Raw genomic sequence first — 26,714 nt, forward strand, 5'->3', positions numbered from 1 at the left:
TTCCCTGCCATTTAGCCTGAGCAAAGGCATTTATCTCCTTTAGTGAGGCTCTTTTACTCCTGTTGTGTGAAACACGGATCGAGTGAGTAGGTACACATGTCACAAAAGAGCACCCACTCACTTATTTAGTTTATCACTCATTCATTCACTATCTCTCTCATTCGTTCAATGTATCACTTTTTCATTTGCTCCGTATATAACTCACTCGAGGCTGGAATACACTACAGAACTTTTGTTCTCAATTTGAGTCAACAATAGTTTGCCGAAAGTATGCACCAGTTTGCAGATTGAGCAGTCAGGGTTGAAAGATTTCACAGAAAATAATTAGTATGATGGGCTCAGACTACGAATTTTTTTTTTTTTTAGCTTTTTACCATGTCTGTTCAGATTTTAAAATTCGTGTAGTGTATTCCAGCCCCCATTTGCTTGCTCACTAACTATTCATTAGTGATTCACTTACTTAGTGTATCACTCACTCACTCACTCACTCACTCCCTCCCTCCCTCGTTTGCTAACTAATTTACTTGTTTTCTCTCACATTCATTCATATTTTCCAGCTAGAAACACAGACAGATGCAGCCAGTTGTTGAAAAATGTCTAGAGCAGTAATCATCTTATGGATCCAGCGCATTGGGCTGCTATCTTTTGAGTGTGCTGATGGCAGAGGGTCACATCTCCAGAGCACAGTTGGCCACAGACAAAAAGCTTTAAATGGAAGTAGGGAGAAAAGGAGTATTTAGCACCAGTCAATACAAAATGGGTTTGTGTGTGTGTGTGTGTGTGTGTGTGTGTGTGTGTGTGTGTGTGTGTGTGTGTGTGTGTGTGTGTGTGTGTGTTTTTTTTTTTTTTTTTGCCCAAAAAGGCCCATCCAGCCCCCTGCAATTGGCATCATTATTTGTTATTATTATTTTCTGACAATTGATTTTTCTCTCACCTTGGTTTCAAATCATTTTCAACACCAGTTCTCGATTCCTCAGTTTTCTGCTTCCCCTTTGTATTTATGTGTTATTCTGTGTCAGCTGTTCTGTGAGAGATGCTAGTTAAAACACTCGTCTGTTGTTGTTTTCTTCTCCTTTTCATCTTCTCCTTTTTATGTTGCTCTATTCTTTTGATCTTTATTGTGTGATTCTCTATCAGAGTTGGAGAAGTTCATTTGAAAACGGAGATTGCAAACATCAAACTAATACTAATTAAAAGTCGAAAAGATACAAGCTTCAATTTTGATGAAGTAGCTAGGAACACTAAAAGCTACTACACTAACTGCTTTGAAGATATGTAAAAGGTAATACTAATTTATTTCACTGTCAAATTATTTACACTTATAAGACAGTGGTATTTATGTATCTTACACAATCAGGATCTGCACAACGGTTTAGCTGAAAACAAGCAATTGAATAGCAGTAATTGAAAACATAGTGACAAAAAGTAATTGCAAACATAGTGATAAACAGCAGTTTTTATCCATGAAATACAGACATGTGAAATGCTAATACTGGTAATAAATTTAGGACTGGTGATTTTTTTTAAATGTTTTTTTTTTTTATGTTTCTTATGCTCACCAAGGCTGCATTCTTTTTATGCAAAATTCAGTAAAAACAGTAATGTTGTGAAATATTATTATGATTTAAAATGTTTTCTATTACAGTATATTTAATACATTTTTAAGTGTTATTTATTCCTGTGATTCCTGTGGTCACATGATTTTTCAGAAATCATTCTAATATTCTCATTTGCTGCTCCTGAAACATTTATTATTATTATTAATTTTGAAAATAGTTGTGCTGCTTAATATTTTGGTGGAAACAGTGATGAATAGAAAGTTTAAAAGAACAGGATTTATTTGAAATAGAAATCTTTTGTAACATTAATGTCTTAACTATCACTGTTGAATTTCATGCATTCTTGCATGTGCATAAGAAATAAAAAAAAACTTTTGAATAATAATTTAGTAACATTAGTAGCATTTGTAGCCTACTGCTTCATTTTCTCTTCACACAACTATTTTATTACTTAACTCAGTGCGAATTGTCAGCCGCAACACATTTTCCTTATGTAATAGGCTTGACTTGATATTAACCATTGGGAAAAGAAGGCATTATAAACCAGAATAAAGCAAAACCTGAAATAAGACTGCTTAAACAATGCCTAAATGCCTGCTTTGACGTCAGCAGAAAAGGAAAGTCATTTGAGAGGAGGAGAAAGTCGCTCCTTTTTGATTAAAAATTAAACAACACATTTTCTTCTTTGCAATAACATGCATCACTGAAATGGCTCAGAGAAAGATGCATTTAGAAAGTGAATAGGTTCAATTTTGAAATAATTTTAACTTGCGTGTCCTGCATTTGCTTTATCCTTGCTCATCCCTACTCTCTCCCTTCCAGCACTGAAAGATGACCGTTTTCAGATGGTTCTTTTCTCACCGCGGCTGGTGCGGATCACGTTGACTAATGTAAGTGTGTCTGATGAGGGCGGCTACTTCTGCCAGCTCTACACCGATGACACACACCACCAGGTGGCGACGCTGTCGGTGGTGGTGCCCCCGGAGGTGCCTACAGTGGAGGTGAAGACGGAGGCAGTGGAAGGTGGAGAGGTGGAACTCACATGCTTGTCCCCACGGAGCAAACCACCAGCCACCCTGCGCTGGGTTCGGGACCGGCGAGAGATCCCCGGTGAGTTCAATTTAAATGTGACAAAGTAATTTCAGATTCAATGCATCCACATTTACATACTATACATGCACTTACAAACATGAAAAAGCATACAAGCACATATACAAACACAAAAAACACTCTACTTTTATAAAAAAAATCCCTCACATGTGTGCATATTTGCTCTGTCTCTTTGTCAGACTCTCTGTCTTCATGGTAAATGTCATGCATTTCGACTAATCTCTCTGGCAGCCAGGAAGATACGCTTTGCTCCTCTCCCCCATGTGTTTGCTCATTGGCACATTTTCCCCTCTATTGCTTTGTCACTCTATCGAATTTCAAATGCATCTGTCCATCTGGGTCTCTTCGGATGTGTGCAGAGGAAGGTGTTTTTTTTTTTTATTGTCAAACACATCCCCACACAGAACTGGATCCAGGTGGGGCCTCATTTCTGTCGACTTCATCTCTCGTTTTCTTGCTTTCTCTCCCCCTTCTTTTCCTCAATGCCATCACATTTGCTCTATCTTTTTGTTTCAGCTTTCCTTTTTTTGGCTCCAAAAAGAGAATGACAAAGAGACAGAGAAACAGAGGCAGGGAAAGTGTAGGCTGAGATTGTAGGCTTTGTGCACTATCAATGTTGTTGGAATATAAAGTTGTGAGCGGAGAGGGTTTTTCGACAGATTTAATAAGACAGGACTCAGCTTGAATTTGGATTTCTGAGCCCATCGCTGTTCCGCTTCAGTGAAAATAATTTAAATGTCTGCCCGATCAAGGTTATTTAAGTGATATCACACGAGTAAGAGTTCTATAAACAAGTCAAGTAACTTATGTTTCAGACAAAATTTGCTGTTAATTCACCAAGTAGCACACAGACTGGCAGCCTGTCTAAAAACAGCCTCATGCAAAACCACACAACCCCTCAAACTGCTCACATACTCTGGTCTGGAACGCCACAGTCATAGGCAAGTGGAGTGACACAAACATTGAAACAGCCCTGTGTTATACAATGCTGCGTTCATGTCATGTTATTATGAGGTGGTAACTCTGAGATTGGGTAACACTTTACAACTGGGTTCCTTAAATCGGGTCCCGGAGTTTAGCTCAAATCCTGTTTAAACTCACCTACCTGTAACTCTGAAGACCTTGATTAGCTTGTTCAAGTGTCTTTGATTAGGGTTGGAGCTAAATGCTGCGTTCACACCTTGTCGTAATTACCGTAATTACCGTAATTATGAGATGACAACACGTGTATTTTTGTAGGCCGAGCCAGAAGTTAGCATCACCCTGGTTCCCCTGACAAAAACCCAATTTGACTTTTGGATTATTTCAGAAAATACGCTCTGTGACCAAACGTTTATTTCTTACACGTTTTGTTCATCATGCTAAACTTCACAAATCAACACAACTTTTATGAATTTTGAAGCCTAAATACAATCAGCAGAAGTAAAAAGCTAAATGTAGGCTATAAACAAAATACATATGGCCGATATATTAAAGCAGATAAATAATGGATTATTTCCTTCAGCCGTGACACTTCAGATGCGCTCTGTTCACCGTGATGGTTTTGAATTGCTTTAAATATGATTGGAATAATATACTTACATTATAAAAGAAAAAATACAGTTAAGTGCAGCGCAAGTCTGTCATATAGGCTACATAAAATTATAATGAGAATGTTTCAAGCTCTCAAAAATTCTATAAAAATTTGGATTTAGATTTATCGGCCAATATATCTGTTATCGGCTTTCAAATATAAACAATTATTGGTTATCAGTATCGGCCAAAATTTTCATATTGGTGCATCCCTAGGTAGTAGTGATGTATTTTATGGTGTTAACCATAGACATATTACAGGCATTTAACCAAAAACCCATCAGGACTTCAGGACGATCGAACTTGGAAGTGCAAAGAATTCTGGGTTTAAGGGTTTTGGCCTCCAAAAATGTGTCATCTTTGTGTTGTTGTTTATTTTTTAGTTCATGATGCATAACACATTAACTACTGTCAATAAATTAGCCTTTTCAAACTGGTTCATATGATTTTCACAGATCTAAATCTGAATTTTACAAGTTAGGGAACCTGTAATTATGGTAATCTTGACATATCCTTCATAAACACATTAACTACTTTAAATAAATTAGCCTTTTCTAACTGGTTCATATGATTTTAACAGATCTAAATCTGAATTTTACAAGTTAGGAACCTGTAATTACGGTAATCTTGACATACCCTTCACAATTCTGTAAACTCTTTTTGACCCCACTCTCTATCGACCTACACTTCCCCTTCTCTGTGTCATTACCACTTTTCTGCCCTTCACTCGCTCCCTGTCATTTCGTTTTTCATCATCAAATTAAAACTTAATAGTCTCACAGGGATAATAGAGCCTGTTCTGTGGTTGTGAAATCAATGCGTGTAAGGTATATTGCTCAGCGCATCGAATTCGTACTCTTTGAAGTAACCAGAGAGAGCGTGCAATCCTTTGAATGAAAGGTATGCAAAAATTGTCTGGCTGAAATGTGAACATTGTTCCAATTTGGGCAAACTGACTTCTATAAACCCCTCAATTTCTTTCCATCCCACTCTTTTCGTTCAGGTGTGATCTCTCAGCAGGAGAACGGCAAGACTGTGAGTGTTTCCAACACTATCCGTATCCCCGTGGAGAGGAAAGATAACGGAGCGGCGCTGAGCTGTGAGGTGTCTCACCCGGCACTCGTGGGGCAGAAACGAGTTCGTCACTACAGCCTGGACGTTCACTGTGAGCCAACAATGCCGTCACGTTTCCATGGCTACCACCATGTTAGACTGATTAACGTTATTAGCTCGCAGAAGCCCCATCTGTTTAAACATGTTCACTTGGCAAGCCTCTAACAAGGTTTGTTTGTTTGTGTTACATCTTTCCTGCTATGATAAAGGACTAGAAGACAACAGTATCCCATTACACACCACACCACTGTGTTAACAGAAACACTTGAAATATGATACTATTTTTTTTTCTCCTGTGATGCAAAGCTGAATTTTCAGCATCATTTCTCCAGTCTTCAGTGTCACATGATCCTTCAGAAATTATTCCAATATACTCGTTTGATGCTCAAGAAACATTTCTTATTATTGTTTCTCATTATTTATTATTCAATGTTGAAAACAGTTTGGAAACTAACTGTAGCTGAATCTAACTGAAACTTTTTACAGAATTCTTTGATGAAAGTTCAAATGAACAGCATTTATTTGAAACAGAAATCTTTTGTAACATTATATTAATTATATATACATTATTAATTATGTTAATCATTTAATGCATCCTTGCTGAATACATTTCTTTCAAAAAAAAAAATTTTACTTATCCCAATCTTTTAAATGATAGTGTATAACATTTTTTTTAAATAAGAAAATAGATGAATCTCATATGTGTGTTTATTATAATTATTATTCCTTTCACATTGGCCAAATTGAAATCCATTGAAGTTCCAGAGGAACATTCAGTTGTGAGTGAGTGATTTGTTCCAATCCAGTCACTTATGTCACTTGAAGTCACAATACTTCCATTAAAGGCAGTAGGTGCTCTCTGGGCTTTGTGACAAAGCTTTCTTCCTTTTTTTTATTCCCTCTCTCTATCTTTCTCTTTATCTCTGCAGTTGCTCCTACGGTTAAAATCATTCCCCCTCAGGGCATCCTCCGAGAGGGAGACTCCCTCAGTCTCACCTGCTCTGTTACCGGCAACCCACTGTGAGTGTACAAGATCGTTTATGTGTTTTTCTTTCTAAATGTATCTGTCAGTTTGTGTGTGGGAGATTTTGATGGATGTGAAAGCGTGTGTGGAGTTCTGTTTCTACATGTGCTTTAAAACTAATCATCTGAACTGGTCCCACAGGAACAGCTTTTATCTTCTAACAATCCAAAATGCTTAAAGAGGATCATCTGAATCCAGCTCCAATAAAGTATAATGACTCCGAACAAAGACAATCTGTGCATGAGGGAGAACAGCCTTGACTCTGTCCTCTATTCTTCCACCCATACCTCTCTCTCTTATTATTTCCCCTTCAATTTCAGTTTCAAAGAACACAATAAAAACAGTGACTGGAAAAAATTGAATAAAATGTATATTACATTATTATTATTACTGTCACATATTTTTTATAATTTTTTTTTTTTTTTTAACAAATGAATTTGGTGAAAGGTGGAAATAATAAAAATAAAATATTATTGTATATTATTATTTGTTTTGCAATTACTGCCACTATTTATTTTTTATTTATAAATTTTTATTTTAATAAATGTAGCAGTAAAGATGGAAGTAATAAAACATAACAACAATATGCAATGCAATTAAACAGGATCAAATAAAATTTTATAGTGAACGTTAAAGTCCCCCTGTGGTGAAAAACAAGTTTTTAATGTTGTTTATATTATGTTTATGTGGTGTTTTTAATATGCTTTAAAACAAACCATATGCAAATTCATAAGTCAACACCATTGATGAGTATTTTCTCCTTAAAACTGCAGTGAACCAAAGACAGTATCAAAAACACAGTTTGAAATCGCTGGTGTTTCACAAACTACCTTGTAACCAATCACGTCAATGAGTGGATCTCTGAGCTGGGGCTAATTTGCATATTCATAGAACCGCATATACTAAATGAGGCAATGGTGTGGAGTTACAATCAAGCTATTTTAAGACAAGAAAAAAAAAGCAAGGAATTTGACACTATAGGGGGACTTTAAATAAACAACTATTTTGATGCATGAGTGTCCTTCACCAGCATTTGATTTTTTTTTTTACCACTTTTGGTAAATATGGAATGAAGTTTTAGAGTTTTTCAGAGATATTTATTTCTTGCATCACTAAATGGCTTATTTTGAAGGAGAAAGTTCTCCTCTGTCAACCTCACCGCTGTCACTGTGAGCACAGACACTTTCTGTCTTAAGAAGACATTAGTCTCTGTTTTTCTCTTTTTCTGTGGCTCAACCATGGTCACTGAGCCTCTTTTCCCTAAGAGGCTGTGAGCAGAAAGCCATTAAAGCCTCTCCAGAGCCTCGTAAGGAACCGCTACACAAATGAAAGATGGAGAAATAGAGAGGATGCTTGAGCTGCCACTCATTTTACGCTGAAATGCGGGAATGAATGAATGAGTGAGGGAAGGAAAGAAAGATAGTCTCAGAGGGGTTTTAGCTGGGAAAGAGAAATGAAAGGCTATGTGATTTATGCGATGGGGAGTAAGAGAGTGTGAAACGTGTTAATGTTTAATTGTAGGGGCATGTTTGAAGATTACAGAATGCAGTGATGAGAAATGAGAATAGACTGCCCACCCACAGAGAGAACGCTCTCTGGATAGGTTGAGATAAATGAGTGTATTGATGGGAGGGATGAGAGATGGATCCAGATGCCGCTCTACGGTAACTGAACTCACAGTACACTGCGTCGTGCTGCTTGGTTATAAAGCCATTGCGATCATGTTCATCCGACATTAATCACCAATTAAACACAGTCTGCATTTGTTGGATGGGTGTGTTTGTTATTCCTCAGTGCTTTGGCTGGCTCATGCATGTATGTGAGAATGTGTGTGTGGTACTGTATCCTGAATCCTGTGAGGGCTGTAATTAAAAGTGTCCCGTGGGATTACGGTGTGATGACGTAGACTTGTATCCCAGCCAGGGTGGATGAGGGATGAGGCGTTTCACAAGCGGTGGGCTCAGAACAGAAGCCTCAGGCTTTTTGCCCTACAGTTTTCGTGTATCTCCAGCTATTGTGGATCACCTCGCAGCTGTGTGTGTGTGTGTGTGTGTGTGTGTGTGTGTGTGTGTGTGTGTTTTCAGTAATCTCCTCCTTTCATGCTCTTTTGTCTCTGTCTGCCTGGTATTATCTTCTAGGACTATACTCCTCTCTCCTCTCTTCTCTGCAAAATATTGAGTATATAAAACTTTCCAGTAAAAACAAAATCCAATATCCTCAAATAAGATATATGAATCTTAAGTGGCTTATTTACGGTGGCCGAGAGAGCTCAACGTGCTGCAATTGAAAAAACACCCGCAAATTAAGAAAACATCTTCTTCAGTTTTACGACACAAGTGTGCTCCAAATATTCCCAACACAACCAAATACAGAAACGCACTGCAAATAGCACAGACCACAACGGAAATGTTTCCAGGGGACCCCAATAAGTGACGAACCCGGCAGGGGACATGCTTATTGCTCGGAAGTGAGCATCCCTATGCCCTACTCCCTTCGAAGGGCAGAGCCCTTGAATTGGGGACTTTGGAGTGAGCAGGGCACTTGTGTTGTAGCCATTTGGAACGCACTTGGCGAAGGGAGCAGCGAAAGACAACGTAATTTCCCATGACAACGCAGCACGGTGTCCATCAGCTGAATAGCTGTTCTTAGAACAATCAGAAATTTATATTATTGCTGTTAACATAACTTGCAAATTAATATACTTTTTATACAAAAAAGTTTTTAAAATATGCATTATATATCTGTGCGAGTGTATCAACTTTAAAACTTGCTGTCTGATCTTTGGAACCATGCATTACCTAACATTTCTTATGAAACTTATTTAAACATAACTTGACAACATTTTGTGCAATGTAACTGATGCATAGATTAATATCTTACCCTCATGTTCTTTTTCTCTATCTATTTTGTTTTGTTTTTTAGTTTTCAGCTCTTTGTTAACTCTTCTTTTCTCATTTGTATTCTGATGACATTGAACATTTTAAGTTCAAGGGAACTGGTGGTGGAAAAAAAATTAGGATGGGAGAATTTTTGTTGTTCCCTCGCAAAACTTTTGCGTTCCCTCACAAAGATATTTGCGTTCCCACGCAAAACCTGTTTGAGCTCGGACAGACACTTCCTGTTTAATGTCCCGCTGGCCACGTGTGTTGTAAAACTGATGAAGATGTTTTCTTAATTTTGCGGCTGTTTTTTCTATTTGCATGTGTTTTCTTCAGTTGCATTGCGTTGAGCTCTCTCGGCCACTATAATTATTGCATTTATAAAACAAAGACAATAATGTTTAGTAAAGATAATAAAGATGTATGTGTGTGTACACACGCACACGCACGCACATATATATGTATATAAATAAATATATATACACATATATATATATATATATACACACACATATATACACACACACACACGCACACACACACACACACACATACTATTGTGTGAGAGAGAGACTGTGTTTGATCAGTGAGTCATTGAATGATTCCTTTAACTGCATAATTCAGAAACAAATTCAGAGTGAAACAAATAAATGTCAGCATTCAAAACGGCATACTTTTTGAGTAGGTACTTCTTTTGATTAAATGGATAGAACATACTTGGCCAAACGATGTATGAATGTGTAACATGAATGTAATCTGGAATCACAATTACATTTATCACGGACATACTACACTTTTGATGTCTTTTTCATCTTTTTTAATGTTATGAGATTTCTATTCTCTTTCCTCCCTGGTGCCTCATTAGATTTGTTTTTCCAGCTTTTCTTTGAATGCCTTGTTCCTCCTTTGATAAATACTTGATTATTTCTTTAAAAGATTGTCTTTTTTACAGTCTGTCTTTTCTTCTTTTCCAGACCACGTGACATCCAGTGGTCACGAGTGAACGACACTCTTCCTGAGAGGGCGGAGAAAACAGCCAACATTCTCCAGGTGTCTCGCCTCAGCCAATCACACAACGGCACTTACCTCTGTCAGGCGCATAATAATTATGGCCGTGCAGCTGACCACTACACACTGCTGGTGTATGGTAAGATAACAAGCGTCCCTGGTCACATGATATTAACACTTACCCCTTCTAAACTACAATACAGCCCACATTTTTGCATGTCAAAGTCTTAAGGCTTTTATATGAAGCCTGTTTCCACACCGCTCAGAATTACAAAACAATTCCAAATGTATACACGTAAACACCTACACTTTCTTTGCCGCTCGAGAACAGCGTGGGTTCTTCGTAGCTACAGAGGTGGTTTACTGTGTCTTTGGATGTGACAAACTCGTGTTGTGCTCCCAATATGGTGTGGTTTTTTTTTTTTAGTCCTCCCCCTCTTGCCCAGGTCTGCCCCTTGTGGCTGTTCAGTGAACTGAGCCCTTCTGCTGTGTCTGTAGACCTGCAGGATGTGTGATGCATTTTGAAATAGTCTAAGAAATGAGATCCCCAGAGGTCTCCCTCCTTTCTTTCTCTTTTTTCCTCTTTTTTTTCTCCGCATGGTAACGACAGCCATCAAATACGCACGTTAACGAGGCAGCTCGGAGAGCGCAGGTGGGTGGGAATGTCGTCTTTCATCCCGCTTCTATTCCTCGCTCCCTCTCTCTTCTGCTCATTCTGTGTAGGTGAGCCTATAGCTTTGAAACACCTCTGCACTTTAGAGAATGTCCCAGGAATCCTGTTTATTTTCCTTTCCTTTCTTCCTTTATTCCTTCCATGCTTCTTACTCCCTTCATTTGTTTCTTCCTTGATTCCTTCTTTACTTTCTTCCTCCCTTCATTTGTTCCTTCCTTCCATTCTTCTTTCATTCTTTCTTAATTTCTTCCTCACTTTGTTCCTTAATTATTTCTTTCTTTCCTTACTTTATTCCTTGCTTTGTTCCTACTACCTTCCTCTGTTCCTTCCTTTGTTCTTTCCATCCTTCCTTCTTTTCTTCCTCACTTCCTCGTTTCATTCCTTACATCATTCCTTCCTTTCTTCCTCAATTTCTTCCTTCTTTTCTTTCACCTTTCCTTCTATCCTTTCTTCTTTCCCTTCTCCTTATCTTCCTCTCTGCTTTCTTTCATTTCTTTGTTTGCCATGTTCTTCCCTTCCTTCATTTCTTTATTTCTTACCCCTTCATTTCTTCCTCCTTTTTTCATTATTTCACCCCTTCATTTCTTCTTTTCATTCCTTTCTTCCTCTCTTTGTCCCTTCTTTTTTATTCTTCCTTTCTTCCTTCCTCCATTTCCTCCTCCTTCTCTCTCCTCCCTTCCATTCATCCTTCCCTCCTTCTTTCTTTCCTTCCATATTTTTCTTTCTCTTTTTCTTCCCTCATTTTGTTGTTTTCTTTGCCACTTCCTTGTTGCTTCCTTCCGTCCGTCCTTCCATCCATCCTGTTCTTCCTTCCTCCCTGCCTCTCCTCCCTAGCTGTTTCACCTTTACTATGTTCCTTCCTTCCTTTGTTTCTTCCTTCCTTCTTTCCTTCATTCCTTTGTTGCTTCCTTCCTTTGTTTCTTCCTTTCTTCCTTCCTTCCTTCCTTCCTTCCGTCCTTCCTTCCTGCCTTCTTGCCTTCATCATATTTTCCTTCCTTCATCCATCCATCATCCATCCTGTTCTTCCTTCACCCCTTCCTTTCCTACCTTGCTTCCTTCCTATCTTTCTTTCACCATTCCTATGTTCCTTTCTTCCTTTTTTCCTTTCTTCCCTTCATCCTTCCTTCTTTCCATCCATTCATCCTGTTCCCCCTTCACTCCTCCCTCTCATTCCTTGCTTACTTCCTATTTTTCTATCATCATTTCTGTTCCTTCCTTCCCTTCATCATGTCTCCAATCCTTCTTTCTTCATTCCTTCCTTCCTTTCTTTGTCTGGTTGCCTCTCCTACACAGAACACATGCCTCCCCATTTAATGTGTTTGTGTGGGAGTAAATGAACAAGATTTGTTGTTAACTCTCAGCGGTATCAGCGTATTTAGGTTTCATCCGCTGGAAATCCTATGCTCAGTGCAACTAAAAAGAGAGACATGTCTGACTTCTGAAGGCTGAGCTATTGAGATGATGAGTCAGCAGTCACAGTGACACGAGAGGGTGGAGGAGGGCTGATCTAAATATCTTGCTGCTTCGCACTGACAAACTTTTTCCCACTGATTTATTTTATGTCTAAAGTGACCATGAAGTGCAAAATGAGGAGCAACCAGCCAATATGAACAGGATGATGATTATAAACTGAAGGTAGATGAGAGAAAGACAGAATAATTCAGGCAACAGAGAGCAATGGAGAGAGGTGACACAGATAATGAGGAAATGAGGAAGACAAAAGGACAGAGGAGGAGGAGACTTTGTTTTTTTCAGGAATTTTGCAATTTACTCTGACTGATATGCAAGTGTTTATTTACCACATGGCTCAACAGGTACGCCTGTCTGTGCTGCTTTATCTCTGTCTGTCTGGAAACTTTTACATTTGCATATATATTTGGTGCATACTTTTTTTCTTTTTTTTTACTAAAACAACTTTTTTTGTGTGTTGCTACGTTTTTAGATTTATTTAAATGTATCTGTGTGCTTCAGGTTTTGCCTACACAAGAACTGTTAAACCTTAAATCACTTACATTGAAGGGAGCAGCCAGAAGTCTCCATGAGGAAAATGTCTTAAACATGCTAAATGTTTTAATGAAAGTCTAAAAATATTTCTGTGAGTGCTCTATTTAAGGTGAGAGGGTAGAAAATTTCATTAATTCACTGTAAAAACAATAGTCAATAGAAAGTCCTCACCACAGAAAAGCAAATGAGTGTGTGCACGTGTGCGTTTGTACTCACTTACACATATGATGCTTGTTCAGTGGTCAAACGGTCAGAGGACAGTCCCCCATCAGCACTTAGCCATGATGGACCTTGCTGCCGATAAATGCCATTACAATCGAAATGGCCTCAGAGAGCCACTGAGATTGAAATGAGAGAAGAGAAAAGGAGGGATGGATAAAAAGAGATGGAGGGAGAACCAACAATGCTCGCAGGAGAGAGAAAAAGATGTAGCGCAATAATGAGCTGTGGCTCTAATTGGGAGAAATAACATGGGCACTTTATTAATGAAGTGAAACTTTGGAAAAAGAGAAGGAAGCATGAGCAAGAGGGGATATAGTAATTGAAAATGTCATTTTTTACCTTTGGATAGTCATGACAGGAATATTAAGCAAGGCGAATCAAGCGGAGTGTGTCGAGTTGACGACAGAGACTTGGCCTTTGAGCGGAGAGGTGAGAGGTGAGAGGTGAGAGACTGTGGGATTTACGGACTCCGTAAATGGAAGATTAGAACACAACTTGAAGATCTGCCACCCTTTCTTTCTTTGGTGGTATAATGTGGCACAAACCCCATTGTCCCAAAAACGCAGAGAACATTGCTGACTTGACTCACCCAAACAATTGTGTGATGAAATGTTTATCAGCTTTCAGCCTGATCCATAATGATGTGCAGGAGGAAGGAAAGAAGAAAAGCCTTTTAAATTATTGGTTTTGAAGAAAAGTGCAGGAAAACAGAAATGTAAGGAACGAGAAAGTGTGAGCAAATGGAAAGAGGGATAGGAAATGTAATGAGAAAAAAAAGGATCTGAGCGATGGAATAGGGGACCCAAAAACAAAAAATGTGGTCATTATTTACTCACCCTCATGTCATTCCAAACCTGTATGACTTTCTTTCTTCTGAGCAGAAAAGAAAAGATTTTGAAGACTGCGTTTCATGCAATTACAATGAATAAGGACTGAAGCTTTAAAGCCTAAAAAGGATGCAAAAGCACCATAACATAAAAGTAATCCACATGATTTGTCTTTGAAAGCGGTATGCAACATTTTTGTTTGAGAAACAGACCAAACCAAAGTCATCATTCTCTATAAGTGTTTTTTTTTCCCCCTTTTTTTGTGGTCATGAGAGTAGCGGTTTTTGATTTGTGAAAGTACAATTTATTTGATCAGTGGATATGCTTCAGTTTCACAAAACATTCTTAATGGCTTCCAAATTGAACTGATTCAGTTCTCAAGTTCAACTCGCTGATCAGGTTGCAGCGGTTCTGTTAGTGATCAGTGAATCACAATGTTAATTTTAGTTAGTTTCTTACACAAATCAATTTTAAGAATACAGAAGACTTGGAAATGGTCATATTGACGACATTTATTCAACTTTTACGGAGCTTCTGTGTCATGTCTGCCTGTCCTTGTTTATGGCCTAAAACTTTTAAAGAATAATGAAGTCATACAGGTTTGGAACGACATTAGGGTGAGTAAATAATGACAGTTAATGACGGTTAACAATGCCTTAAAGAATCATTTTTAGGAGAACTATACCTTTAAGATGTTGGGGGATCTGTCCCTTTAACAATCTGAAATGTTTTAAAATGTGAGAAGTTTTGCCACAGTCGAAGACAAGAGGATTTGAGAGGAGAGGAACGAGAGAGATGATTAGCTGAAGAGTCAGGGTGGTCTCGGGATATTGATCTGTGTCTGGCTATTGATCAGTCTGGTACCATGCTGTTAATCCCTCTGAGTTTTAAAGGCCACACACATACGCATCCCGAAAACTTGCTGCTCTTTGTTGCATAAAAAGGATAGGCCCATATGCAGAGAGAGTAGCAACAGGAACGAGATGGGTCGAGAGAGAGCGATGAGGCTAGTGCCTATATTAGAAGGTGTGGAGGATGGTGAGCAGAGCAGCAAGATTGATGATCTTTGGGATGGAGGGATTGAAGATTACAGTGAGAGAGAGAGTGCTGAGCCCGGGGTGCACGGTAACTGCAGTATTTTGCAGCGGTGAGGGATGAAAGGGTGGAACAGGAAGCTGCTGCACCCTGCTGGCTGGAGATGTTATCCGCATAGAGACCCTTGACCCTGGCAGAGGGGTGCAATTCATGAACAACACTGTTTATCTCTTGCGTACACACTTGTTCACTCACATACACAATGACAGGCCCCATTTTGCTTGTTTCCTCTTGCATGTGCTTGTATGTAGCTGCAATAGATTGTTAATAACCCTGTTGTAATGCCATTCCCTTGTAGTGTCTGTCCCTCCCAACCCTCATCCTGCCATCGCTCACCCCACCCTTCCATCCTCCAGTTTTACAAAGGAATACCAAGGTAACCCTTCTTCCATCACCTTACCTGTACTCATCATTCATTTCCCTTCACTTTTTTTCAGTGTTTATTCCACCATAAACAATCATGCTTTAGGTTTACATGATTTAAAAAAAAAAATCTTTCCCTTAGAATAAAACAGGCTGTTTTTCCACTGCAGCTTTTAAAAAGATGTAAACAACCTCTTTTGTTATTGGCTAACCTCTTCACATGTTGTAATAATGAGTGACAGTTTTATTACAGTGCTTGCACAATGAGCAATGCAATACATTTTTTCTTTATCTCATTCTTTGACTTCTACACAAATTTCTGCATCCGTCATTTGATTTGTAAATAATTTTGTTCATTTTCTTCATAATTTATGCTGCATTTTCACTGCTTTTGACAGACTATAAAACAGATGAAAGCTGTGTGGAGTTATGATCTTCTGTGAAACCAGAATTTTCAGATCCGATTTGATAGTATGTGACATGATCCAACCGCATATGATATATTAGAGTCAAAACTTTTCAGTAATTTTTGTGACTTTATCCAAAACACACTCTACTTTAAATGGATGCTTAGAAATTGGGGGGAAATAAATGTTTACGTTGTTAAACACTGCCTTGGGCAACTCATATTATGCTTTCTATGTTTTGGTTATTGCAAAGTTTATATTTGTTTAAAAATTGTATGTCCTCAAACTCGGAATTATGTGTTTTCTTGGCAACTCTTTAATAGTATAATTTGAGCAATCAATAGACAAAAACAAAATAAAACAAGTAACAGTCCTTATGCAAATGCATTATTAATAACTAGATTATTTAGCAGTTCATTAAATAGTAGTTATTCAACTCTGTGCTAGCTACGTTAAACTGTATTGTGTCTTTCATTTATTTTCAGATTAACCTTGCATTATTAAGACATTTACAATAGTCAGTTATTGAAATTATTGGTTGTATTTTATTTTACAGTACATGCACTTCTGTGTACTTGCAGTGTTTTTACCTAAGAAAGTACTGGGTAATATAGGGTGCCTACATGGGTTAAGGTTAGGTATAGGGGAAGGTTCAAGCTTAGTACCTAGTTATTACCCAGTTATTGCAATTACTATAATAAGTACGTAGTATATACATGGGGAACAGGACTGTAAAATAAAGTGCTACTGAATTATTAAACAGAAATATTTTTTTTATTATACAGATAAATATTAAACAGAAACTACTTTACCACATTTTAATGCTAAAGTCACAGCAATTTAGCAAATTTATAAGTAAGTTGCAATTACAAGTTCTACAAGGATGTGAATGCTTTTTACGTGTCGGAATCTTAATCACGTTAATTCCGATATGGTGTGAACGCATTTTTACGATGATTGAAATTTAACTGACTGCGGTGACATAACTGATTTTTGCATACTGAACTGCAGTTGGTCTTTTTAACATGCAAATATTTACAATCTACTTTGTGATTGTTCTGTTCTGTCTGTACGTGTCTTCAAGCTACAAAGACAGGACACCAGGCACAGAAGCTACCTTATTTGTCCATTTATATTGCATATTACTGTCTATCTCTACCTTTCTCTCTGTCTTTGGTTTCACAACTTTTCAATCGCTTTATCTAAAACTTTAATATTTCCTTGTTTGCTACCATGCAAGCACTGTTATTTCCTTCAGGAAATGCAAATCCAGTTTTCTTTAATTGTCTTCCACCTCATTCTCCACCTCAACATATGCGAATTCTTCCCTGACGGCTCTGCTCCGATGCTTGCCTTTAAACCGGTTTTGTTCCATATGTTTTCTCCTGCTAAATCGCCTAATTTCTCATCTTCTCAGTCATGTTTTCTGTTTATTAATGTTCCTTAAGATGTATGTGCACACACTTCTATTGTCTTCCAAGTGCCCTTGTCATCTGAAGCACTAGCGCTGCTCTCCAGAGGATCTGCTCAGCTGCTGTGCCATGTTTTTCATTACAATTTAAGAGTCTGCGAACAGATGAAGAAACACATGCTGAAAGAGAGTGAGAAAGAGAGCACAATGACCCCTTAAAAGAGGCCCAGCTCGACAGCAGCATTGCTTGTCATTCATGATGTTTGGGGATGTGAGGTCGGGTCAGAAGAAAGCCCTTGATCATCTCACCTGACAGAACTACTGAGAGACTTCACTGTACTGCAAGACATCGACATCACGCAACACTGCACAAACCTCACACCTCAACACACTGACCTGCAGAGGAAGATATTAGATGCGTTTTCATTTTGTGCACTTCACAGTGCACAGTCATTGCATCTATGACTTTTTGCTTTTCTTTTCTTCACGCTCTCTCACACAAACATTTTCCATCAGTCTCATTTCTTTTTCTCTGTCTTGCTCCTCTTCTTTCTGAATTGTATTGTTTGCTGTCTCCAATATCCAGCAAGAATTGAAGGGGTAAAGACTATGTTTTCCAGAACAGACTGGGAGAGAAAGACTATTTCAAGTGGAAGCTACCGAGGCTGTGGTCTCTTTAATGTCACATTCTCAGCGCCAGGTGGCTGGTTCCCTGAAAAGCGCATGTGAGGCGGGCAGCAGCGTTAATTTTTCATCGTCTCTGAAACGAATCTTAATGAAATGTTACCCGACAGCCTGTTCAAAGGCAACCTCCCTTTCTCTATATCTCCCGCTGTTTCTCTAGCATTTGCGGTGAAGGTGAAGTGTGTAATTTTTTTGATGTTTAAATACTTTTTCTTATCTTAAATACTTTTTCTTTTTCTCTGCCCATCTTAATGTGCAGAGACAACTGTAAGTAAGCCATTTGTAGGTTTATTTCCCCCTGAAAAGTGTAAACACTGAGGCTCTGTGGTGTAAACATTGTTCTCTTTGTATGAGAATCCTAACCAGCCCCAACGGCAACATCAGCTTATCCAATGGTGTGATTCTGGGGGCGGGGCTATCAGTTTGGCTTACCAATGGAAAAACAGGGGAAGTTCTTTTGAAACCAAACATTATTACACACTTTACCTTTAAACTAACAGTTTTCAAAAATGTTATTTACTCATTCAAGTGGTCCAAAAGCTATATGCTATTCTGTATAACACAAAATAATCCTCACACCGCTCCAATGAGGGTTCAGTGAACATGTTACTCATGAACTCTTGTCATTGTTTGAATGTTTCAGTCTTGTACAACATGTCGATTTTGCTACACACTCAAAAGGTCACACACTGGATCTTGTCGAGTGGATATTCACTGGTCTGCACTGCTGGTCTACATAATGTTTCCGTGCTTGGTTCTCATATTGGACTGTCTGATCACCTCCTCATCGAACTAAACTGAAATGCCTCTTCCCTGCCTCTGGGTGAAATCCACTATAACCTACCATAACCTCAATTCTCTTAATCCATTACTGTTTTCTGAATCTGTCCAAACTCATATCTCTGATATTACTAAACACACTAGCTCCCTCGATATCCTTACCAAATATAATGCCTGTATTTCCACTGCCCTTGATATACACACCCCTCTTAAAAGTAGATTTGTACCTTCTACACACACGTCTCCCTGGTAACCCCTGCACTTCTTCACTTCAAATCTAATAACAGTTGGTCGTCGTCTTGAACGCCTTTACAGGAAAACTGGTTTGACTTTTCACCTTACTGCTTACACTGACCATATTCAGTTATACAAATCTGCTATAAATACTGCACGCTCTAGTTACTACTCTACTATTATTATTAATGCATCCTCTCGACCTAAAACACTGTTTTCTGTAGTCAATAAACTCACCAACCCTACTGCACCTGTCATAAGTAACCCCTGTGAGTCATTCCTGCATTTCTTTCAAAATAAAATCGATAGCATTCATAATCTTTTCCCATCCATGATCTCTCCTGTCTCCACACACGACTTCCCCACTGCTTTTACACCTGGTACTCTCACTGATTTTGCCCCCCAAACCCCTGCTTATATCTCTGAGCTAATCAACAAAGCAAACACATCTTCCATGTCATCTTGATCCTGCTCCTACTGCTTTACTTAAAATATGTGCACCTGTCATATCACTGCAGATTTCACTTCTCATCTCCCAACTACTAAGTACTGGTGCTGTTCCTCTGGAATTAAAAATCTGCTGCTGTCACTCCTGTCCTAAAGAAACCTGGCCTCGACCCCTCTTACATGGCCAACTACAGACCAATCTCAAATCTACCATTTCTTTCGAAACTGCTTGAGAAAGTGGTCACTGCTCAACTTCAAATACATTTGTCATCTAACAACCACTATGAATGTTTTCAATCCGGTTTTTGCACCCTCCACAGTACTGAGACAGCACTCCTTAGGGTTGTGAATGATCTCCTTATGGCCACTGACTCCGGCTCCACCAGTATTCCAATTCTTCTAGACATTTCCTCTGCATTCAACACAATCTTTCACAATATTCTCATCTCACGACTCTCTGCTCTTGGTATTTCTGGAACTATCCTATCCTGGTTCACCTCCTACCTGTCTGGTCGCCAGCATTACATCTCTATTCGCCAGGCTAAGTCCACTACTGCCTTTGTCCCACACGGTGTTCCCCAGGGTTCTGTTCTTGGGCCTCTTCTCTTCATCTGCATGCTCCCATTAGGTAACATCATCCGTCATCATGGCTTTAAATTCTATTGCTACACTTCCACCACTGTCACCACTGTTCCTCTCTTTCCTTCCTTCCACACATCTCCGCGCTCACTAAGTCTGCCTTCTTTCACCTTCGTAATATTGTGCGCTTATGTCCATTTCTGAATATCAGCGATGCTGATACCCCAGTTAACGCTTTCGTTACTTCACAGCTTGACTACTGCAATTCTCTTTTCTATGGCTTACCCAATTCATCAATAAATAAGATCCAATATATTCAGAACTCTACAGCTAGGCTCCTCACATAGACAAAGAAATCTTCCCACAATTTTACACAGACTTCATTGGCTACCCGTTCGCTTTCGTTTTCAATACAAGATACTCCTTATCACATTCAAAGCACTCCATGGTCTTGCCCCCAACTATATTTCTAATCTCATCCATACCTACACCCCAGTTCGCACACGGTCTGTTGACGATCCGTTGGCACAAACTTTCATCGTTTGGTGGAAGGGCTTTTTGTTCCACTGCCCCAACTCTTTGGAATTCTATTCCCCAACACATCCATGACCTTTCATCATTACACGATTTCAAAACCCACCTTAAAACATATTTTTGCTGCTTGTTTCCCTGACCCCTTACTCCATGATCTGATTTTTTATGTATATGTACCTCTATCTATTATGTTATCCATCTCAGTTTATTTGTACTTTATTGTAAAGCGACCTTGAGTTTTATGAAAGGCGCTATATAAAATAAATGTATTATTATTATTATTATTATTATGTTTGTTAAAGGGTTAGTTCACTCAAAAATGAAAATTCCTATTTTACTCACCCTCACGTCTGTGGAACACAAAGAAGATATGGATACAATGCAAGTCAATGGTAAACAAAGCTGTTTGGTTATTAACATATTATGTTCCACAGAAGAAGTCATAAAGGTTTGTAACTATATGAGGGTGAGTAAATAATGACAGAATTAAAATTTTTGGATAAACTATCCCTTTAAGCTCCAAAAATGAAGGAAAAACTAAAATAAAGTATAAATTAGAGTGAGAAACAGACTGATATTTAAGTTATTATTAACTGATAATCTTCCTCTCCAGAGAGCTGTTAACTCAATAACCACTGCAACCTGATCATTGAGTAAGTGATAGGGGTGTCCATGGTTAACCAATTAACCGATTAACCGTTAAAAATTGCGTAACCGAGTGAAACATTTTGCTCGGTTAAGTGGCGTCAATGGCGTGCATTGAATTTAGTTGCAATAGATTTTTGCACCACCAGAGACCGCTAGACCAGTTTTCTAATATGAAGCGGGCAAAGAAAGCGCGCGTCCGAGAGTGAAGGCTGTGCGCGAGCCAGAAACAAACATAGTATCCGCGCCACTGATCGCAGCACAATAATATCTGTCTGCAGACAAAGAGCCACAGCGTTTTACCCCGCGCGTGCGCAGTTTCATCACAACAGTTTTACCCGCAGAGTCCGTTTACCGTTACATTAACCCATACAATTTGTATCATGCATTTCCTAAACATGTACTTGCTAATCAAACACTGTATATGAACAAACTTCTAATCTATAAAACACAATCGGTCTTCCGACCTTTTACTATTGTGTTGATATGCGCGAGGGAGAAAGCAATACAGCGCTCGTGTTGTTTGAAGGCAGTGAGAGTGCGCGCGCGCGCGCGGCCGGGGCTCTCTCACTGTTTGTTTTTATGCGCCCTGTCCACTGATCTAAATAATTAGTTGTTACGACGACTTATTTGTTCCCTCGTTTTAATAAATCGTGGACACGTTGAACTAATTCCCTCCCTCATTTTGATTTAACGAATTACAACGTGGCCAAAAACAGTTTGATACTATTAATTAGTGAATGCTAAAGACCTATTTTTTGTGAATTGGTGAATATTCAGGTGAATTATTTCGTGGCCACGAATTAATAATAATTATTAAACTGTTTTTCTTACCTGTGAAGATAGCTCTTCAGTGAAGGCCGACTATTCTCGTACAGCTTTTTATTCCTTTTTTGTGTGTGTGTGTGTGTGTGTGTGTGTGTGTGTGTGTGTGTGTGTGTGTGTGTGTGTGTGTGAATTGGTGAATATTCAGGTGAATTGTTTCGTGGTCACGAATTAATAATACCTCAGCACGTTTTACAAGACCCTTCTCGATCGCAGCGGCAATGAGCACTTTTATCACTTGATTTAAAAAACGAAACATTTCAGCGCTAGATCGCCTAAAAAAAAACGAACGAAATGAATGCTCTGCTATAGTTAACTGGAGATGTTTTGTTCATTTGTATTGGTATTCGTGCCGCGAGATGTTTCAAAAGTGGTGGGGACAATATCGACCTTAGAAAATAGTGGTGGGGACATGTCCCACCCGCAAATTACGCCTATCTCGGGGTTGCGGCGCGCACACTATGGTTAACCGAGTATTAACCGCTAAGGGCCTCGGTTAACGGTTAATGAAAAACTTGAAAACGTGCAGCCCTAGTAAGTGAGTAATTAAATTATTTTCAATTAACTTATTGATCTATTTCATAAACTGGACTGAATGATTTGTTCAAATCACAGTTCAACTTACTAACAGCTCACTGATGATATACGATCAGTGAATAATAACTTAAATGTCAGTTTGTTCAAATCTCATAATGCTCATTTTTAAGTAGCAAAAGCATGATCTAATGTTAAAGAATGAGACTTTATTGTAAAGTGTTACCTTTTTATAGCTTTCAGAGTTAAACAGCCATGGTCAAGAACTATCATTGTAGTTTTGTTCCATAGAAATAAAGTCATTCAGGTTAGGTTCTCATTTTGTGCCACTTTCTCTCTTCTGCTCTTTATCTGTGTTTTCTGTATTTCTCTTTCTCCATGCCTCCCATTTTCTTTTCTACCCACCGCTGTGTGGTGAAAACAGCTTGTTAAATATTTAAGGAGTCCAGGCTCATGTGTTGATGGTTCAGAGTGTCTCTCTGCCTCTCACTATTTCCTATCTTGTCAGAAAAAACTGTATGGTGTACTTCACACACATCCATCTTACCTCTGCTGTCATTGTCTTTTTTTACTAACAAAAAAACAAATCCAAGCAATAAAATAACAGGATACTTTAATCACATTTCTGTCTCTTTCTTTGGTTTCACAAGTCACTTTGAATTGTTTTTAGTCCAAATGCTAAAGCTAAATCCGTTCTCTTTGTGTTTGTGTGTATCTCAGACCCTGGAGCAGTGGTGGAAACCCACAGTGCTGTTCCGTATGCAGTGATCGGGGGCATCCTGGCTCTGCTGGTCTTCACTGTCATCTGTGTGCTCATCGTCACCATCTGGTGCTCCGTCCGACAGAAAGGTGACCTCCTCTCTCCACACACTTAACCTGTGATGACACAATGACATGATGCGCCTCACCTTCTAAGGAGAGGGAGAAAGTAAAAAATAACTAAGCAGTAGAGAAAGAGAGAGTGTGTGATGGAAGATAAAGGCTGGTTCACACTACACCAATTAGCATCAACCAGGTTAAAACATTTATCCAGTTTGTCTGTGTTTGCTGGTGCAGTGAGAGCCAGCATTAACAGGAAATGGAAACAGAACTGTTGTAGATGGCGATTTAAGTTTGGGCTGTAAAATATACCAAGTGATGGTAGAAATGTCTCCATGTAGAGATTATGCAGTACTGTTTATTCTGCTATAGATTCGTATCAGTGAGCAGAACCGCCCTATGTTATTTTCATGTGACGGCCATGAAGAAACATGGAGTAATATGAAAACACAGAGCAAGATGTGAGGATGAACTTATCAGATGGTGTTTGTTACAGGCAAGAAATGCAAAGCAGAGTTTTTTGTTTACAGTTTCTGAGCCAGGACACATTAAATTTGTGTTTTTGCAGGTGTTTTGTATATCTGCTATTTTACATTCGTCCAATCAGAATTCAGAGTATTCGGTTAAAAAATATTAGTTATAAACACTACCATTCAAACATTTTTGGGGTAAGATTGGGGAGAGGATACATTTAATTGATCAAAAGTGACAGTAAAGATGTGTTCTTAAGCAGCAAATTGGCATATTAGGATGACTTCTGAAGAATCATGTGACATTGAAGAGTAATGGCTGCTGAACAATCAGCTTTGATACACAGGAATAAATTAGATTTTAAAATCTATTAATGAGGACTTATTATGCAAAATTTACTTTTACATGGTGTTTGAACATAAATGTGTGTCAGCAGTGTGTGCACAACCACCCTATGTTAAAAATCCACCCTCTCCTTTTTTTAATCCCCATAAATCATTAGTGTCTCAGAACAAGCAGTTGCAAATGTCACAAATGCTTAGGCCCCGTCCACGACTGCTGACAGCCCTATTAACATAGACCCCGCCCTGAGTGAACTGTACACAGTCCGCCATGGTTATCTCCTCGCCAGAGCGTTTAACAGCAGTATTCAAGTAAGAAATGTATTCTTAATAAAGCTACTAAAGTAATTCAGTCAAGACCAGCGAGTGATTTCCTGATTTCCTTTTGTTGTTTGATTCATATTAACAGCATATATAGCAGTAGGTACTGTATATTATGCTGCTTTAACTTTTTATACAGAGTATCCAAGGCACGAGCTGTAATGGCTCTGCCCTGTTCTGGACAGCGGGTTGGGGAACAGCAGGTCATTTCCATTTAAAGATATATGCACGAAAACAGCATGGTTTTCACTCAAAAATGGCCATTTACAACATGGTATAATAAATGATCTGTGAGGTATTTTGAGCTGAAACTTCACAGACACATTCTGGGGACACCTGAGACTTATTTTTGATCTTGTAAAAAGGGGCATAATAGCTTCCCTTTAAAGAAAACAGTTATTTTACATTGTAATAATATATCACAATATTGCTGTTTTTATTATATTTTGAATCAAATAAATGCAGTCTTGGTAAGCATAAGCGATTTCCTTCAGAAACATTATAAAATCTAATCAACCCCAAATTTTTGAACGGAAGTGTATAATATATTAGTTCAAATATTACTTTTACTATTTTACTGGTACTTTGTTCCTGAATGGCATTTAATCTTTTGACTATTGAAAATATGCCCTTTGGTGGCAAAAACTGGTCAAATTTATTATGAAATGTTGGTTACTTGACATTATATTTTGGTTATGGACTAATAAAACCAACGTCACACTAGCGATCCTGCTGAAGATTTTGATCATGCCGCCCGCCCTAATGGTGATGAAATGGATTAGTAAAAAATCAGGAGGAGATAATAGTTGGTGTGAGAAGGTTTTTTTGTGTGTGTGTGTGTGTTTCTGAGGGCACACAGAAAGTTTACATGTATATATGTTCAGAGGAAAGATGGGAGAAAGAAAGAACATCATCTGCAAAGGACTGTGCCAGACCTGTGATATAAAAATAGCCTGTGGAAAAGTAGCTACGGCCTCGTGTTTAATTGCCTTTTTTCGTCAACCGTATCGTGGGGTATCTATAAAGAAAACTTAATTACCTCTTTAAGAACTTCTGGTCATATCAGTGTGTCACAGTTTCCAATAAAGATCACGGCACCCGCAAATTAGGGCGGAGGCAAAGGGCTGCGAGGAACCCGACCCCACCTGCCAATCAAAGTCAGAAAGAGTTAGTTCACCCATCGGCGCAGAGACAGAGAGCATTAGGGTTGATCCTGTCTAACCTTGGGGTGCCTGGAAAGGCAGAATGGAAGTGATTAATCTTAGGGAAGAGGAAGAGGAACATTACAGCTCTGATGCATTGTCTTTGTCCCGCGCGGTCCACGACATCACTGCTTTTAATGACCCCATCAGCCTCTGCTGTACGCTTGCATTTTAAGAAAGTAAAATTGCACGTACATAAGATCGATTTTTTTAATTAAACTGTGTCGTGCCGGTGCCATAGAGTCAATTCTGCCTTAGTTATTTCAGTTATTTGTCCCCGAGCCACAGAGGCAAAACCATTGTGTCATATAATGATGTGAATAAAAAGGTTTCACTGTACCATATCGCTGACTGTGCAGTAAAATGTCAGAGGTGATTATGCTTAATGAGTTTTGTGATTAATTAAAAGTTGATCTGCATAAGTTCCCCTAATTATAGCAGATGACTTTGGCTGGCCCTGCAAACTTGATTCCAGAGAAGAAGGTTTAGATGCATGGAAGGTTGATGCCATCCAACACGACAGCATCAATCCCCAAGAGCCAGTTTAGTTTGAGACATACTGATTGAGGACACGGAGAAAGGTGAAGACACAAGGGAAAAAATATGGAGAGGTATCAGGGCTATGCTTCATGTGGTGCTATTGTTATTGCCAACTAAAACTGAAAGTATAAAAAAATCATAAAGCTGAAATAACATATAAATATTAAATGAAAACTTATTTGATGAAAAAAAAGAAAAGAGAAATGTTGCCTTGGCAACCAAAGCCGCGTTTCCATCGCAGGAACTTTCCCCAAGAACTAGGAACTTTGGGGTGGTACTCGGTGTGTTTCGACCGCAGGAACCAGGGTCTAAATGAAGGTAAAAAATTTCCCCCTCAGAAAGTCCCTGCTTGCGAGGTAGTACTTTTTCAAAGTTCAGGAACTTTCGGGGGTGGGACTTGGGCGCTGAACGTGCTGATTGGTTGAGTTCATGACGCATTTTGATTGGTTGACTCCACGCAGCATTTCATTTCAACCACCATTGTTGCGGTG

The 26,714-nt window shown here is 38.8% G+C and overlaps 1 protein-coding gene across 4 annotated transcripts in view; it reads left to right on the forward strand.

The window, feature by feature from the left end:
* cadm4 (cell adhesion molecule 4) overlaps nt 1–26,714 on the forward strand; it is a 158,643-nt gene that overhangs the window by 129,521 nt on the left and 2,408 nt on the right. For 2 of the 4 annotated variants that reach the window (XM_081388719.1, XM_081388718.1), the window contains exons 3-8: nt 2,382–2,669; nt 5,245–5,406; nt 6,284–6,374; nt 10,232–10,404; nt 15,385–15,462; nt 23,250–23,378. In XM_081388719.1, the coding sequence (XP_081244845.1) occupies nt 2,382–2,669; nt 5,245–5,406; nt 6,284–6,374; nt 10,232–10,404; nt 15,385–15,462; nt 23,250–23,378 (921 nt within the window). The remainder of the gene's footprint in view (nt 1–2,381; nt 2,670–5,244; nt 5,407–6,283; nt 6,375–10,231; nt 10,405–15,384; nt 15,463–23,249; nt 23,379–26,714) is intronic. The other 2 variants (XM_081388721.1, XM_081388720.1) reach the window with 1 other exon arrangement.

Source organism: Scardinius erythrophthalmus, assembly GCF_964197995.2.
Source record: "Scardinius erythrophthalmus genome assembly, chromosome: 16".
Classification (NCBI taxonomy): Eukaryota; Metazoa; Chordata; class Actinopteri; order Cypriniformes; family Leuciscidae; genus Scardinius; species Scardinius erythrophthalmus.